This window comes from Dermacentor andersoni, chromosome 3 (genome assembly GCF_023375885.2).
Source record: "Dermacentor andersoni chromosome 3, qqDerAnde1_hic_scaffold, whole genome shotgun sequence".
NCBI lineage: Eukaryota > Metazoa > Arthropoda > Arachnida > Ixodida > Ixodidae > Dermacentor > Dermacentor andersoni.
In genome coordinates, this window is record NC_092816.1 from 94,372,546 (window position 1) to 94,391,484 (window position 18,939).

Genomic DNA, 18,939 nt, shown 5'->3' on the forward strand with positions numbered 1-18,939 from the left:
GATATGTCTTAATCCTATTAAGTGAGCCAAATATAAACAACAATATTATTACAGTTCAAAAATCGTAAGTCACTATTCGATGCCCATAAACGAAATAAAGTTTAATAATAAAATCTATCTTCACATTCCAGCTATAAACGAACGGATTTGTATGAGGGGACAAAACATCGGATTTTTCACAGAAATGCGCTGACACGTTCTATCTAGTATTTTTCAGATCCAATTAAGGAAGAAGCAGGATTATCTCCAATCAAGACTTCAGCGAAAAGACGTCGCAAGGTTTCAAATTCAAGAAACGATCAGCTCAATCTTTAATACATAAAATCACGATTCAGAAGCCTTCGTTAAAAATACACGAACTTAAATAAATGCCGCGGATGTCCTTGCCTGCTCCCTTGATCGTGGTACGGCCGGAGAGCAGCTCAATTTTGTTTTAACTCCCGCTATATTTAGTAGTACGGGAAAAGGTCCTTCCATTTATTGACATTTCCTTCTATATATGTAATCCCCAAATAAGGAGCAGGTGTGACCACGAAGTGCCCAGTGGAAACGCTTTGACCCGTGTGTTTGCATTGTTCCAAAACCCTATTTGCTCTCGAAAAGAAAAAAAAAGAAGAGAGAAAGAGAGAGAGAAACGGGGGAGTATGCGTCTTTTTATTCGTAACAGTAAACTGTCATATGGATGTCCACTGCTGGTCTTCTTTTCTTTTCTCTCTCTTTTTTTTTTTTTTTTGTAGAAGACTGCGAAGCTGGTCGGACACAAGCAGCAAGAATCTTTTTCAGCAGTAATTTCGCTGACTAAACTTTTCCAATTCACTTTTTGATTAATGACTTTAGGAACTACGTGGAAATCTGTAACTGTGAAATTGAAAGAACGAGGAGCAGCGAAGTCGTATCTGCTTGGCAGAAATATAAAGACTACAGCACCACTTTCGAGACGTGCGACCTTAAAATGTGCCACGAAATACATGGCGTTCCGGTTTTAACAGCTTCCCAAAAGTATGCCTCAGCAGTTCGGGCCACTCTTACCTATAACGCCAGGGCCTCCTTTTTTAAATTATTACTATTATTTTATTTATTTATTTTTGCGATAAGAATATATTTTTCGTAATACTTGACTTAAGACTCATGAAACCGTGGAAAGCGAGTTTAAATTTGTAGCCTATGGAAAAAAAAAAGAAAGAATTTGGGAGACCCGGCAGGTACGTGTACTACTAATTCTGTGCGCTCCGTACTCTCAAACCTAGCACTTAGCAAAGAGAGTTTGGAGAAAACAGGTTCCCTTTTTTGTTTTGTTTTTTGTTTTTAATGAAAGCTTTCTTTGCAAATCCCTCCCGGATTTTCCTGACCTTGACTGGGCGCTGCTGTCCTTGTTTTTTGTGGAATTACTCAGTGATAAAACAAGTAATGAATGAATGAATGAATGAATGAATGAATGAATGAATGAATGAATGAACTTTATTTCCCTTTTGAGAGAGGAGAGGGGCCGGGGGTGGACAGGGGGAGGTCTATGAATGCCAGTCCCTACCTGAATGGTATCCCCACTGCAACAAGTATATGTATGTCATCAAGAACACAAGTCATCGGATAAAGCAAACCTTACTATGCGCACACCTTCTTCCTTGGCAGGCAGGTAATTCCTGTGGTGTAAAACGCTGTGTACATTCAATGAAATCGGTTGCATGCCATTCGTTCACGCCCCCACCCCCCACCCTGCCCCTCACGAAAGCTTCGCTTCTCCGATTCCAACATGTGTGTTGGATCTGCCTATGTTTCTTTAACCCTTTCATTTTCTTTTCTTTCTCTTTTTGTCAGCCGCACCGAAAAATTCAAAAAGCAAAATACCGAGTTTCTTCTCGATCATGTCGCGCGACGCAGCGCGCACTCCGATCCATCCATCTACCGATCTCAACCGCCGGTGCATGTATAAAGCCGTCCTCTCGCGATCCGCACGCGTCAGCAAGCCATCCGCGCGTTGGTGGGCCGGCGGTATCCTTCCACACACCCCCGTTCGCTCGCAGGGCACGTCAGGAGTACGCGGATCGAGGTGGCGCAAGGGATTCAAATCGCGCTCACCGTGCTCGCAGCGAGCCATCTCCCGATTCTCTGTAACCTCCAAACCCAACTTCGCTTCGTGCGTTTTTCTTATATATATATATATATATATATATATATATATATATATTCAATCTGACAGTTCAAGGATGGGGCCCGCGAAGCTAGGATGCGTATAAGTATGTATACACAGGAGCGCGCCTCTGCAAATACATGCACTCCGAGAAGCGACGCGCAGCCGTAAAACGCGCTTATCTGCCGCCGCACTTTAGATGGGGGAAAAAAACAAAACTAAGAAAAAAGCGAATTCACGAAAGGAAGAAAAAAAAAAAAAAGAGGAATGGGCCCGTCGGTCCATGGCGTGGTGCAAAGAAAGCGTGCCCAAAAAAAACGTCGCGCGAAAACAACCAAAATCGGGCAACGACAGTGGTTGCACTTCTTGTTGCAAAATGACAAAAGAAAAGGGGGGGGGGGAGAAAAAACAATAGCAGGGCCACACCTACCATATGCCGTGCATAGGATTTCTAACAATTAGTATACCAGAAGAGGGAAGTATCTCGGTAGGTTATGGCGGTTTTGCCAGCACGGGAACGATGTGCAGCATCGGCATTTACACGGCATTTCGAGATTTACCTATCACCACTTACCGCGCGCTGACTTTATATATAAACATTTCATTTCCATCTCTGTACATGGATTTGCCTAAACGTCGTCCTTCTTGACTGAAACGACCCTGTGACTTCACAAATTGATTACTGTTAACAACATATTACGTTTTAAGTGCAGCAATTCGCTAAGATTATGCATGTGCGCAGAAACTTGTTCCCTCCTGGCGTTAACAAACATATGATTGCTACGAAATTTAGAAAGATAAAACTTAATATATACCGTCACAAGAACGTATGAAGCCACAAGCGCGAAGGCTAGACGAATCCATGCGCTACCCGTCATCCCCGCGTTATAGCTGAGCGATCGCCAGCGCCATTGTTCAAATTTTTTTAGGAAAGAAACCCTGCCACCAGCTCTTCCTTTTTCTTTTTTTTTTTTTTTTGAGCATATAACTCCTTTTTTATCGCTTGCGACAGCTAGCACAATTAAAGCCCTTGAGCTAGATTTCTCGAAGAGGCGGACATCACATGCGAGAAAAATCAAAATGCGCGATCAAAAATGTAAAAACATCACTAATTAGGTTTTAATTAATGATTTACGACACGTGTTGCAATTTACGAATTGCAGCCGTTGAGCTTGCGCGGCATAAGCATTTGGAACCAGTGGCGTAGCCAGAAATGTTTTTCGGGGAGGGGGGCAAGCACTCGACCGAGCACAACAAAGGTGAAGGGGGGGGGGGGGGGGGGTGAGGCATGTGCCCGGTGTGAATTCGTTCCACTGCTTGGAACGAATTCTGAGGATGGCAGCGGTTTCAAGACATCCGCCGTCAACTTGCGATAAAAAAGGCACTGTTGTTCCCACTTAACGTTTTCAGCAAATCGCCGTTTCATACGGTCAAGCACAGAATCGTAAAGTGTCGCCACCTAAGCTATAGAGACATCATTCCTGCCGCCCTGCGCTCCATGCACCGTCCAAGCTTCCCAAACACGTGTCCCATGCTTCGACAGTGGTGCTAGCGGTAATAGCGGCCAACAAGTTGGGCGTGTGGGAAAGCCTGCAATGGAATTTCGCATGTCGTCCAGTAAGTCGCTGCCAACTATGCTGGCCACGCGCCGTGGGCGGCCTCTTCGCATGTGGCGCTGACTTCCGGAGGCAGCCTGAACCTTCGATGCGATTAGCGTAGCCTATAGCCTGACCAAAGCAGAGTTATCCGAACCTAAGATAACCGTGGCGAGCTCGATACCTCGCTTACGAAATTACCATGGTTTAAATCATATTGGATCACGCGTTTATGTCATCGCTAAATTAAAACGTATCGTACACACGTTAAACGAACTGCCCATAACTTGAATGTTTTAATAACTCCAGCAAACCCAGGACGAGTATACAGATATGATAACTCCCCGAAGTGAAGAGAACGAATTAAGAAAAAAGAAAGAGAAGCTACGGCATTCCTTTTACTATAGTCGAACTACTTATGAGTCCTTCAGTATTCTACGGACGACGCTTCCTCTGTATTCCAACGTCTAAATAGTTCCTAATGTGTCTGCGCGTATCTATAGAAAGTGCCTTGGAAGCTGGCTCTCCAACACAATGAGGCTCTGTGAGAAAAAAGCACACTTCCATAATTACCGTCATTCTGCAGCCTTCAACCAGAATATTGGAATCCTGCAAGCATGCGTGTAATTGCGAACGTTGCCGCGAGATATACGAACATCACTATAATAAACTAAATACAAACAATGGAGGAGCGAACACATGTAAGGTATTGCGGAGTCAAGTACGAAGCCGACTAAGATGAACCTAATCACTCGTACGAAGTGGTCCGATTATAGTAAATTTTCAGACAAGTGCAGTCGGAGATGATTAACAATTTTATTGAAAGCGTAGGAAGCGCGACGTCGAAATGGGGCGCACAAACTTTAGAAAGGCGATTGGTTGTGACATGTTCGTTCTTTCGCACAGTAGTGCTCAGAAAACCTCGATTTTATTTTTTTAAAGAAAGCATGAAATGCATTTAGCTTCCGTAGTCGGCGACCTTCAAGTGACCTTGAGCCAAAAGGCAGGGACGTTATCCGGGCACTCAAACGAGAACATCCGGGCAACCAGTCTAAACCAGGCGGTCTCTGGGTCCAGACTTTTGCACAGGACCGCATTACATACGCTAGTTACTGCCCAAACAAGTTACAAAAAATATCGCTTCCGAGTTCTTAATGTTTGTTCACAATATCACTCAAGCTGTAACTTCTAGTGCGCTGAAATTTTATTTGTCATTTGCAATAGCGACGTTCAAAAGGCAGGCACAGGGCACCATACACTTTTGACGCTAAGACAAAGTTGCCTGTGCTCTTTTGAACACCAGCGGTCTGCGAGTCCCGCGGCGCGGATATTGTGTCGCCTCAAGAGATGGCGCCACGTTGCGTGGCGCCTCCTTCAGGCGATTTTGTTCTAGCTGGGCAGCGTCTATATGGACCAATGCACAGTATGGCGTGGTGTGGTACAGAGCGATGTGATGTGGTGAGGTGTGCCGTTGCGAACATGCACTACACCCATTTTAAGATTGTGGCTAGTATTGTCTCCAACTAATCTGCTTCGTCGGGTGTCATTTCATGCTTACATTTTTTTCTCGATTGCGAGAGAGTCAGCACTTTTTTGTATCCAAATTTTGAACACTTCGATGTTGTAACACGGCGCCCCGTCGGTATGACTGACTGAATAAACTTTATTGAAACCAGCAAGAGATGGTGGCTGGGCCTAGGCCTCCCACGTGGGGACGTCGAGGTGTTGCCTCTTCGCCGCCTCGCAGGCCTGCTGGGTCGCCCAGAGTTGGTCGTCAAGGTTGGGGCTACGCAGGGCAGCGTGCCATCTCGACGAGAGGGTCGTGGGGTTAGTGTCGGGGTATTGGTCTGTACAGTCCCTAAGCATGTGTGGAAGTGTGGTATTGGAGATTTACTCAGTTTGTTGGAGATTTATTGGAGATTTACTTCAGTTTTATCGTTAATGCCTTCATCTTTCTTGTCCTGTGCAGTGACTACCATACGTTCGATTATCGATATCGGGCACTCACTCTACAGGCACATTATGTTCACGGGGATTGCTCCCAAAGATCGAAGACGTACTGGCAGCGCATCGCCCACGAAGCCCTGCTTAAAGGGACACTAAATGTCAATATTAAGTCAACGTGGACTGTTGAAATATCATCCTAAAAACCTAGAAACGCTTGTTTCATGCGAAGAAGAGACTTATTTAAAGCGAAAATGCGTTCTGACGCGTCCGCGTACCTCTCATCATTATCATCATCATCAGCCTGGTTACGCCCACTGCAGGACAAAGGGCGTAACCGGGCTGATGATGATGATGAGAGGTACGCGGAAGCTTCAGAACGCGTACCTCTAGCGCAGTTCAAAACGCCCGCCCTCCGATCGAGGAGTGGTGACGTCATGGTCTCACAGTGACGTTGCGCCGTCGGTGATTAAAAGGGCGCCCGCAGACGGCGCTACGGCTTTTCTGCGCAAAACGCGAACGCGCGGCCAGAAACAGAGCCAAGACAGAGCCGACAGCAGCGCGAAAGCGGAACTATGGTGGCTTGCGGAAGGGAAAGCGCGCAACGATAAGCTGGTTCGTTATTTTATGACGCCAACTTCGACGCTCGTTGCAATGGACGACCCTGACAACGACACATTGGCTCGCGATGCTGGGCTCGACTTAGCGATTTATGCACTGGTGAACGTGGCCTGCTGCTGAGGGCTCGCGCTGCCGGCGTTGTTGCGTACTACTACGACGGCAACTGTATGTCATGGCTGTACACATTCGCACATTTGTAGCTTTTCCTTCGTGAAAACCAAATGCCGCAGCCCCGTCTTCGACCTGCAGTTGTTCTTGCGCCTTGGAGAATGGAGGCATGACCAACGGAACAGCGCTACGGGAAAGCATTGCTTTGAATGGCACACCACACGACTTTAGTAAGTTGGCGCTGAGCTCGTAATCCTCTGGACGAAAGTGCAGCGAGCACACTATGCGATTTTTCGGCTCTTTGCCAACGCGCTGTGGCAGAGGTACGGCACTTAACCACTTCGAACGGAGAGGTTCACTCGTTGGCACACAGTGATAAGTAACGTTGGATTCGCCGCTGCAACTGCCCGTGGCCAAGTTCCGCGGGCCGTTCGCGCATCGCACGACATCACATGGACGTGGCATTCTCGCTGCTTGTTCCAAATGCAAGTTTCACGAGCCAGCAGAACCAGTGCAGCACGACGCGATAACGAAACAACTGAAACTCCAAAGCGCGCGCGGCGCAGAGTCGAGCGAAAACGAAACCTTTCGACCACCCGGTATACTACTGAAGGGTAACGTCAAAATGATATTTTTTTCTTAGAATCGAACAGAAGTAAACAAGTAGCATTTTCTTCCGTCTTATAACCTAATGAAATGACCTTTTTAGTAGGAGTATAGTTGAGTACTAGTAACATAAATTATGATGAGGAGTGCCTTCGTCATCGGGCTAGTACCGGAATGTCGTTGGGGGGGTCTCAGATCGTGTCATGCATTTACCTCAATTTCTCGGTTACTAAAGCTCTGTTCGGGATTATATTGACGCCTTAGACGTTCGACAGCATTGCTTTATCACTTTAACTTGACTTCGTAGTAACCTTTAGTGTCCCTTTGCTTAACCAGGGGTGCGCGATAACAGTGACAAATTTAAAGTCCAGGTCTTACAGGCAACGATTAGCGTTAGGGTTATTATTGTATAATACTCTCTATTATCCACGTTCCTTCAGCGATGGCGCTGCCACAGTGACTTATAGAATGAATCCAAACTCCGACAACGTGCGGAGGACGCGCGCACACAGCGAAACATTCGACCGTGTTTACATGCACGACTGCTTCGCTGAGCTCGTTTCTAGAGTCTACATATAGGCAGCCACAGCGACCATGTAATGAAACCCAACGGCGGCGCACCCTGTGTTTCGAGGGAGAACCGAATGGAAGCGACCTTTCTTATAACACCGTGCCAGACGGTGAACCAGACGTACAAAAATAAGTACACGGAGGCGAACGGGGAGGGAACCGAGCAGAGGGCGGGCTTAACAATGGAGAAGCGGTTTCACTGCGACGTGCATAGCGCTGCAACAGCAACAGCAGTGGCGGCAGCCGAATGCCATGGCGGACGGCCTCGTCAGTATGTGCGAGAGCTTACAGTTATACGGAGGAAAAAAAGAGAGACATAAATAATAACAAGCGACCGGATTCAGTGCGCGCGCCGGTGGCCTGCATCGTGATGCTGCACTGCGGGCCGGCGGCGGCGGCGGCATCTCGGCCTTCCCGCTTCCTCGTTCCAAGCACGCCCCTCCTCCTTCGCCGCACACTTTCTCCGCGTGGCATCAGACTCGTGCCAGTGAGGAGCATCCATCCCGCCGCCAGAGACGGCCGTGGGTCGTGCGTGGTGGGCGGTGAAGGAGAGAGTGTGCCGTTTTATTAAGGCAAGCTATGTAGCGGCGTGTCAAGGCCTCGTTGCGTGCTAGCTGCGCGGGCCCAGGCGCCTGCCTCGTCCGTTTAACACGTACACACACACACACATTCGCCCGCCACGCTGTGATTCGACGGCGACCGAGTAACGGGAAGCGTCGAGAGGCCGCCGGTTACACATGAAAGGGAGAGCTTTAGTTGCACAAACACAAATGCGCGGCCATGTGGTCACGGCGATGCGAGTCGGATACACGCGTGTTGAAACGCGACGGACAATTCTCGAGCGACAGCCGAGCTGCGGCGCCGGTAACAGGCGACCCTTGTCATCCCACGCAACGACGTCGCTGCTAAAACCTCGCGGTAGTTCCGTTATCGAGGAGGCGTTGTATGCTAATGCCCACGTTGTGTAAGAACTCAGCGACCATGCAATCAAACCACATATATTTGCCTTAATAACAGCGTCGGCATCGCTCACTTGTGTGACTCGACACAGCGCGGACGATATACTATGCGTACAACGTTATGCGTTCCACGTGGTTGCTCTCTCTCCGTCGCAGCTGTTCTCACTCGAGGCGCCTTGTTTCGACACTCGCGATGCGCTCAAGTGACGCTTAACGACGAGATTTTTTTTTTTTTTTGTATTCTTCGCGTTTCTTCTCGACAGCCGACTACGGAGAAATAAACATTTAAGGCAACAGGTGTCACGGTCGACACGTCCGACATTTCGACTGTCGCCAAGGTGTGCGGAAGCGCGCACGCACAATGGCTTCTTTGCAAGACGAGCGTGTGTCACGCCAAAGCCCTCACCCCATCCTTCTCTCTCTGCAGCAACCTCTCTCGAAAAGCCGGCAAAGCGAATCGGCAAAGAGCCCCGACACGCCTGACATGCCACCGCTGCGATTTTAAGACTCCACTGTTGACAGGACATGTGGAAATATATTAGCAGCCTGCCTTAAAGAAGAAGAAAAATATGCGCCAGAACGACGCACAAAACTGCGCTGTTGGCAGAGAAAACATCATCAAGACAAAAGACAGCAATGTCGGAGTGCACAGGTGACAGCGTTTTCAAAAATTCACTTAAATGTGACATTTCTTCTGTATACACACGAGGGAGTGTAGAAACGTTATAATACACGCATGCCGCGTTCTCCTCGCTGGAAATAAAGCGAAGGAGATGGCTGCCCCGCCATATACAGTCAAAAGTCAATCTAACGAACACGGATACTACGATTTATCGAACATCACAAAATACAAAATTATTTTCGTCAATATCAGTGTGTAACGAGTATGTGCTTATAAAGAACATATTTTCATATAGAATCTGAATTCATTATAACGAGGTTCAACTGTGTAAGAGCACTCAAAACAAATCGCGCCTCGCAATAATCGAATTGGCACTGCTCTTGGCGCGTGCCGTATAAGTATCCCAGTCGTGGTCGTCGCAGCAAATGGCTTACCAACGTGGCTTCTGGCCTGTACTGCGAGGCACTTTACATCCCAAAGACACAACACGTGTTACCAAACTGATAAACAGCGGTCGAGACAAGGAGACTCTCGGACCTGGGCCAAATTATCGACAATGTCAGTGCCCAAGGCGAAGCCACGCCGTATCGTGGAAACGTTGGCTTCAGCCTGATAGGTCCCTCCTTCCATCACTACTGAACGCTTCCAAGACCTCCTCGTGATTCTCTGTCTTGTTTGGGTGTTGCTTTACTGCGCTTTAACGTGCAGTGTATATAGCGCCGTTCACTACAGCAACTGTACGTAACGTGTATACGCGCAGTGCCCTAACGGTATACAGGCACTTCGGAAATAGTCGCGACCAAGAGCGAGCGTCCCGCTGTTAACGATTCTGGGCTCCGCCCACTCTCAAGTCATTTGCTCCCCAGCACGCAATTCCATACCTCAACGCTACAGCCAACGGCAAGTTTGAATGGAACTTTCAGAGCTCAGAACTGTCAGCAAATGCGCGCATGTACGCGATGGCGGTAGAAGTTACACCTTTGAACTCTGCGTTTCAAAACACACCGGCACCACATTGCATACACTTAGGAGATGTTCTAGCGCTGCGAAAAGAAGCCCGGTATATTTTTCCGCGCGCGCCTATAAACGTGGTTGTTTACAAAGGAGCGTGGAAATTTTTCCGTCGCGTCAGCGACACGAGGCGACGGACCTACGACATTCCAAGCCTGTGATGTGACTCTAGAACCACTCGCAATAATGCCCTGACTCGACAAATAAATAATTAAATAAATAAATAAATCATTGTCCTTTTTTTTTCATCATAAGTAAATCAACAGTGCACCGCAATTACGTTACTTGTTTCTTACTGCGATTATTTCTTTCATAGCTGACATCGCATTCTCCACTGCACTGGCCGCGACCACCGTTCAGTATGGAATGAAAAAATGATGTGACTGACCGAGTGAATCAGTCGGTCAAAAAAAAAAAAAAAAAAAAAAACGAGAAAAGTGTCCGCAGCAAGGATGCTACGAGACTACAGTGCGCGCTAACTTCTTTGTCGCTGCTATGCACGAGAACACCGAAGGCAGCGCCGACCAAACTATAGAGGCGAGTGCCACAACCTAGGTCGAAGGAAGGGAACGCGGTGCTGGAGGCGAATAGCCCGAGAAGGCAACGTCGACGAGCACGGAGCTAGACTTTCGCGGAGCCGAGTCGAACGGCCTCGAAGAGAGAATGGGTCGTTTGCATGCACCTCACATGCTGCGGGGCCGGAGCGGCGTTCTCGATTGTGCTTGGCGGCGCTGACCGGCGTGCGGGACGCAAGGCCGAACCCGTTCGCGAGCCCCGTTGGTGGAAGCCTTCTCCTCCTCCCTCGCCAGGCATCGCCGTGTTTACGCGCCTGTGCACGATTAACGAGAGGGAGAGTGATCCACCCCGGTCTGATTTATATACGCAGCTGTGGGAGAACGCGCGCACTAAACAAAGGAAGCGTGCGCGCCGACAAAGCTTTGATTCCGAGGAACGACTTCCCGCGCGCTCCCTGCGTGAACGCGTAACTAGAGCGAAAGCGAGCAACGTCTATTCGCTCCGCTAAGGAGACACGTAGTCTGGCATTAAGTACATACGCAGCGCAGAGTTGTGAAATAACGGGGCGGCGCCGTCTGACAGGACGCGGAGCACTTCCCGCGGAACGGACAGCAGACGACGGGCAAACGTTATCGCTGAACTGATGTTATCGGGCATGTATCACATACCTCTGTGACACGGTCGGCTCAGCTACCTGACCGGCCTAAGTGCACAAGCAGCGCGGAAGTCGCATTCTCGCTGCCACACCAATGGTGGACAGCTTCCGCGGCCAATTAATTAACCATCAGGCCTGCGCGCCGCACGGCGTGACGTGCATTTCTATAATAAATGGGCGGGCTCTTGGGGCCCTCCGGATTGGTTTTTCACCACCTGGGCCGGTTCGTTTGCGCGTGCACTCAAAGCGCGGTATACGCGAGTGTTCTCGCATCACGCCCCCTACGGGAATGCGGCCACCTCGGGCGGGATCGAACGCGCGACCTCGTGCTCAGCGGCACCGCGTCGGCTGTGCATCCACGTGCAGGACGTCGCAAGTCTAAACGCGCAGGCCTCTTATAGATGCAATCCATTAGCCGGCGGTGCAAATAGCGGAGGACTTTTTGCTGAGTGCAGCTTTCTCTATACTGGCTCATGAAGCAATGCGGGTCTCTCGCTGCTGAGCTAGGTAAAAAAGCGTGCGGCTCTGTCACTGATCCGAGAAAGTGCGGAAAGAACGAGCACAGTATCCTTCTCTACGCATCGGGGTTAAAAATTATCGTGTCTGTCAGAGTCATGCGAGAAAGTGGCGGCAACAAGAACGTAGCTGACCACGATAGCGTATACATGATAACAGTGTAGACATGAGACGTGCTGTACTACTATATACAAAACTTCTACACTATACTATACTATACTATACTATACTATACTATACTATACTATACAAAAACTTCGAGAGTGGCGCCAGATCGCAACCGCCTAAGAGGACGGGTGAAGCGAAGGAGCAAATAACACACTGATTTGTGCTTTATTCAGAGAGTATGTATCAGTGGAGCAACCATGTTCTTATGTAACAAAGAGATATGTAAATTATAAGGGCCGTGCAAGCAAAAGTCTGAGCCGAGCGCATTCGTTACTTCCTTTATAAAGAAAAGGCTAACCAAAATTGAAAACGTGCTACCAGCCGCTGAAACACTCACTCTGGCTGCGCATATACACGAGGGCGAATCGGAAAGTCTTTGCCCCTATTTTTTTAAAAGCCAAATTACGGTTTTAAATGCGAAGTCGACATACTGATACGATCTCGACCGGGTGAGGCGGGTCTACCCCGCAAGAATAAGGAAACGACAATGAAGCCGGGCATTGTGATGTTGAAAAAAAAAGTAGAAAAGACTGTAATCACTATATTGGTACATGGTGGTGACTCTCATCCAAGTCTCGAGTGGTCCTGATTAACACGGGAGCCGGGACAGCCTTAAATAACCCCTGGCGATCCTTTGAATGTCGACGTCTTCGTGGGGAGCCTGCGGAAGCAGGTTCTACCGTCGACCCTGCCCTTCGGATTTTCTTTCCCTTGTCCGTCCCTTTGTGTCAGAGCTCGCGAAAAAAGGGGTTGACGTTGTTTCGGAGAAGAGGGCAATTATGTCGCCATGGGGACGCCCGCTTGAACGCTTCTCCCACTTGACAGGTTGATCGTAACAATATCCATTCCCAGCGGTGGACCTTTCTTGGTCCGGCCCGTAGCTCCACGGCACGGCGCTGCTGTCAGTTGTTGAAGATGACGGTTGTGCATCACACGTCCACGGTGTGCGAGCAACGAAGTGCGATTCGTTTCCTGTGGGGCAAGGGGCGAATGCCCATCGAAATCCACAGGGAAGTGCAGCTCACGTATGGGGAAATGTGTCTCGCTTTGAGAAGTGTTAGTTGGTGGTGTCGTGAGTTCGCAAAAGGCCATGAGGACTCGCACGACGCCGATCGTTCGGGGATGCCGCGTGCGTCGCTGACTGACGACAGGGGCATCTCAAATTCAGTGCTGCGATGGGACAAATGTCTGAACTGGTGTGGGGACTATGTGGAAAAAATAGTGTAAAGTACGTATAACAGTACGCATATTTGTAATTGCTTGTATGTACCTTATTGTGGGTGGTAAAAAATAGGGCCAAAGGCTTTCTGAATCGCCCTCGTAGTTACGTTGGCGGTGATAAAATATGCCCACATCTATAGTTCAATCGCCCTCGAAAACTTGACACAACTACTTAAAACATAGGTCCAATAACTTGCGCATCCAATAATCACATGCATATGGTGTCTGGGGCCCTTTCATTTGCGATCCCCGTATGTTCATGTAGGTTGACTTGTAGGTAGATTAGGTATGGCGGTTACAAAGCTATTATATTTCTTTTTCTCGACAAGGACGGCCCGTCGAGCAAGGTCCACGCTGTGCGTACACAGTCTGGTTCGCCAGCCAAATACACAGGAAAACGCCAGGAGAATATACCCCTTGCTCTCGACTTCGCGCTTGATACGTCGACCTACGGAAGTTATCTTTTTCCGAGCCCGCTAATCCTCCGGCGAGCCTGTTCGAACTTATAGGATGATTGATTGATTCATTACCGTACAACCTTGTCCACAACCACTGAGTCACCGCTGCGACAAACGAAGCCAAGCGCACCGATCGCCTCAACTTGCGATTTCCTGCCCCCTGGGCATGGACGGCGAGACCTGGAAGCGTTCGTCCGGCCAACGGGCGAACGCCTCTCCTAATGACGTCGGACTCGCTGACATTAATACACAGTGCGCCTCTTGGCAGAGGCGTTCGCCACTCGCGATCGCTCGATGGCTCGCGCTTGTTTCGCCACCGGAAGCGACGGCGGTTAAAACTGTTGGCACGGCTATCGGCGCATTGCATCGCGCCGGTGGCGTGCACACCCCCGCTCATTGCTTTACTATTGACCGGGCTCGCCACTTCTCGTGGCATTTCGCGTGAGCGGCGCGATGCAGGCCGCCCGTCCGTTCCAGCTGCGCACACGTAATCAGCGCGCCTGGCCAGCAGGATATACATATGTGTGTGTGTGTGGGGGGGGAGGGGGGTCCTTACCCTGCCACCGCCGCGCTGGCGCCGGGAAAGCGCAGTAACAAAAAAAAAAAAAAAGTCAAGCGAAGGACGCGTACGTATACACTGGAAATTACACGCACGTACGAGGGCAGGATTTAACAGAGGAAGTACCATGCAGGCGAATATAAACACCAACCTGTATAAGTTCCGCAATCTTAATCTGTCAATGTACACGCTCGCCAGCTGCATAACTTCGACAGATTACAACCTTCCATGCTCACTTAAAGAAGTATTACATCCGTGCGCCATTTTCGGCGCACAGCAGTAACAATTCTTATCCAGCGTGTTTGCTTTCTTTAACGCTCATGCACGCCAATCGGGAAAGCCACGCTCGTCATAGTTTCCGTAGCCTTCCCAAGAGGAACAGTACTGAAGAATTTCACGCCGTAAGGGGCCTAATATTCTCAATAAGTGCGCCCTGTTAACCATTTTACGCCCTTCTATGGGTATTTGTGGCCCACGACGAAAATATTCGTCATACTACGCATCCGGTGATTTCATGCTCCGCATGCATATATATATATATATATATATATATATATATAGGGGGGGGGGGGGGGGGTATGCCAATGCTTTGCGCGCCTTGGACGACGACAAAACGCAACAATGAAACCAGGAGGTACCCGCAAGAAATGATGGCGACGATTGTTGTAATGCAAGTCCCAAGAGGCTACTGCTTAAAGTCAAGGGGGGGGGGGGGCTCCATTTTTCAATGAGGGTCTCGCCCGCCTTGCCCTCCCCCTCGGCAGGTCTACTATGGCACTGCGGCGCCCATTCGACAAGTGCTGGAGGCGATTTTATTACCAGTAGTGTCTTCTCCGGGGCAATTCTAACTGTCGAATTTTTCGACTACTGATTTAACCGCGATTAATCGCTTGATGTGGCATGAGCGAAAAACACGAAAGTAGGTATTGTCCTACTGCTTTATGCCCTTCCCCGAGGCACTGCACATGACGGTCACCACCCTTGTTTTGGCTAAGACTCTTGACACAGGATACTGTTTCGCCAGTCACCTGAGCGTGAAGCTAGCGGCTCGTGAACTAGTAGAGGTTCATCATGGTTTCTTTAGGTTACGAGTTAATTTTCATTCGTCTGGTTGGGCGCTACGAGTGCTGTGTTATACCAAAGACGCATGCACTTTGTCCAGTTTTGTCGGTAAGTAGGTGTAAAACCATAAAATACATTGTTGTAGCGCCTGACGTTGTCAATGACGCAAGGCAACTCATAGTTCTGTGTTGCAGCTAGACTTATTTGCTTCACGTTCACATATAATGTTGCTTGCCGTCGAATAGCCCGCGAATACACGCAAAGTGCCTCGAGCGGCCAGTCGCGCGGCAATTTTGCGTGCGTTAGCGGGCTTCTTTGACGCTCGGAAAAACACTTTCATGTAGCACGTATTGAGCAAGAGAAAGCTGTATCGGGAGTTTTTGATGTCACTCTACAATTTTCTAATTGACACTTTTAATCTAATTATAACATTCGAGAAGTTGATTAATTAAGATTAAGTATCTAATTAGGCGCAATGAAAAAGAATATATAATCTGAGTATCTCCAAGCGACGGCAAACAACATTACCTTGGTTCTGTCCAACTACGTGGCATTCGCATATATTAAAACTCTGGCTAAAGTTAGCTGGGACACCCTGTATAGCAGCAAGGGACAAAATCTGCCGTCAAACTGCTTGCTAAGTTTTCAGTTCGGACCCCCTGCGTCAAAAACAGAAAAATAAGCCCTATGTGCAGACTTTTCCTCCTACTCCCATTTCCCAAATGAACCTGTCATAGTGTCGTTCTCCAGAGGTTGTGTACTAAGCGCGCGGTTCGATGCTACAAGTTTAGGTTTGGAACCCACATGGTTCCCAGAAGCCAAAAAAACTGGCACGCTCCATGCACACCGAATTTTGTTGTTGTTTTTCGACAATTAGGGGTACTTGGGTACGCAAGGCAGACGAAAGGCACCGGCGTCCCCTAAATCGCTAACGCGGGGACTACACTTATTTTAATGACTTATTTCTTGTTCACAATCAGAATGCCACTGTCACCTTCTGAGCCTGCACTTCTCGTTACAATCAACTTAGACAGGGCGTCTGTAAAATTCCTTGTTTCTGCGATCGCTGCAGGTACGAATACGCACTATTTCAATGTGAACAGTAAACAAGCAACCAAAGTTTGTATAGACGCAGACATAAAACATAATTTCTTTCCTTGAAGTATAAAACTTATTCAGTAATACCAACAAACGTGTAGTCAACACATAAGCTAAAAAGAAACAAAGGATAATAAGACGAAATGTCGCTCATGGGTGTCTAGGGTGTTAACACCCTAGACACACCCATCTAATATTAATCAATCGATTATATTAATGGATTCTGTTGATTTACTTGCACGGCGTTCAAGAAAAAAAAAAAAGAAAGAGGAAGACATGTTCAGCGGACAGTTGTCCCTGAACTCAAGGCATTCGAACTCTGCGGTCTTGAAGAGCTGGAAGCCGCGTGGTACTTTCCGTTCGCCTCCGGTTTTCATTACTGCGTTCGCACCGCTAGGGATGAGCGGCAACACGCGATGTCATCATACTCCTATGAATCTAGCGCAGTACCAATCGCACAGCCACGGCTGTCTCTCGGCCAAACTAAAGGCGGCACTTTAGATTGAAGCACCCCCCGTGGGCCGTTTTATTTACTTTCCGTCCGATAGGCGCACGCTTTTAGAGCACAGTTCACGGGCAACCCTGAAACAACCTCCCAGTTGCGATATGCACCAACGTACAACGTACCACGCGGCGCGATATGGCAAGACTGGGAGCGAAGGTGGCTGCACGATCAATGATTCGAGCTACCGATTACACAAGAGCAGTTCTCCGGAAGCGACCGACTCGAGACGGCGTGCGTCGCATACAAAGCTAATATATGCGACGGATTTTGGAAGGGGAAAAAAAAAAGTACGAACAAGAGCTGCCGCGTAGCGCGCCCAGTTCACGCGACGAGGATAGCGCGGGAGAAAAAGCAGGAAAAAGAAAAGAATGCCGTAAATCCACAGAGAAAAGAAACGGACATCAGCAAGGCGAGCACTTCGTCTGTCAAGTTGAAAAGAACTCGTTTTGGACAAGACCCGCTTTTAACCTGACCAGTTCTGCTGCATACGCGATTGATTGTTGCTGCTGACAAGTTAGCGCGTGCGTTGACGCTTCAAACTATTTATTTTTTATTTAGAAAAAAAAAAACGCGCAGCGAATATGACTAGCGGCAATCTGAATCGAATTCTATAATAGACACGAGGTGCGCGCGGTAAGGCAACTGAGTTCTGACGTGGGACGCATACAACTGCAGTTTCGGTTCCGCATGCGACCAAACACAAACAGAAAACTCTCCGGTGCACGCACTATATATTTGCAGTTTAGTCACTGGAGGCCTACATTTAAAGGCGAGGCACGGTGAAAGTGGATTCGCTGATTAGTTATAACATTTTCGGTGAGACGGCATTATTTAGGCGGTTTCTCCGCTGTTTGAAACGACAGACACCTGAAGATTTACCTCCCGAGACGCACGCGACCCGCCTTCTTCAGACGGCACTTCGTGACAGCGACGTAAGATAAGACTTCCGCCAAGGCAGCGCTCAACGGCAACATCAACAAATCATTAACCCGACCGCTTTTCTTTTTTCTTTCCGCTTCAATCCGACGGTCATTCAAGTTTGCCGGTCGCTAAACGCAGTGATGACGGACGCCAAGGCGCGTTTGTTGCCTCCGCATTCCTGACTTCATCCCACCGCGCGTGTTTAGGAACGCGAACGACCGCGTGAGAACGTTCTCACACTGGGCGCGCTTCACAGAGCTAATTCAATCTAGCAATAACGCTGCATTTTTTTCAAAAGTCCCGTTCTATTTCGTCGTTGTATTCGAACGAGACCTATGCATCCACTGGGAGATGATCACCTGTCCCACGGAGGCTGAAGAGGAATGAATTCGAGCACTCACCAGCGTTCACGTCGCAAGCGGGGTCTGCGCAGGGATAGTTCCCACTTTCACTTCACTTGACGTCCACTTCGGCGACACAGTATCGTCAAAATCCACGGCATTTTGCACCACGATTCGATCATGACAGCGGACCAGCATTCATCGCACTTCTCCATAAAACTGAACAGGAACTAAAACCGAATACTGCGCCATCTGTTGTTACCTTCAACAAGCGTGAGTGAGTATCAAAAAGAAAACAGCAAAAAACAATAATACACTACAATTATTTAACTATAAATTATTTAAAATCTACATAAAAATAGTTTTACAGCATTATTTAAATGCTGTATTTCTTTGAAACACAACAAATTTCATTTTATATGTGCATCATTTACGGTGGCATACGAAAGCCATCCCAGCAACACTGTTCTAGATTTCGTCCGCTCAAGCTCGAGCTGAGTGAAGCGGCGTGCTACTTGTCGTGCGTGAATAGTAGTTATATCCATAGTTATATCCATAATGACTTAGCTTGATCGTTTAACAGGAATTTGCGAACTCCAGATAGCGTAAGAAGATTCACGATAATGCCGATGCATTACTTATGTATTAGTTAGTTGTTGTCTTTGTTGGATTCAAAACCAATCATGCAGACGATATTTAGGAGAGGTAAGCACTCCATAATCCTCATTCACCGGCTCTTGATTTCTTTAGCAATT

The 18,939-nt window shown here is 48.3% G+C and overlaps 2 protein-coding genes across 2 annotated transcripts in view; one reads left to right on the forward strand and one right to left on the reverse strand.

Moving 5' to 3' along the window:
* Positions 1–18,420, reverse strand: part of Tpst (tyrosylprotein sulfotransferase) — a 484,705-nt gene extending 466,285 nt beyond the window's left edge. Inside the window, exon 1 of the mRNA XM_050189170.3 lies at positions 18,245–18,420. The gene's annotated coding sequence lies outside the window, so the exon portion shown is untranslated. The remainder of the gene's footprint in view (positions 1–18,244) is intronic.
* A 240-nt stretch (positions 18,421–18,660) lies between these two features.
* LOC126542112 (protein MTO1 homolog, mitochondrial) overlaps positions 18,661–18,939 on the forward strand; it is a 38,137-nt gene continuing 37,858 nt past the window's right edge. Inside the window, exon 1 of the mRNA XM_050189105.3 lies at positions 18,661–18,889. Within this exon, the coding sequence (XP_050045062.1) occupies positions 18,868–18,889 (22 nt within the window). The 5' untranslated portion in view covers positions 18,661–18,867. The remainder of the gene's footprint in view (positions 18,890–18,939) is intronic.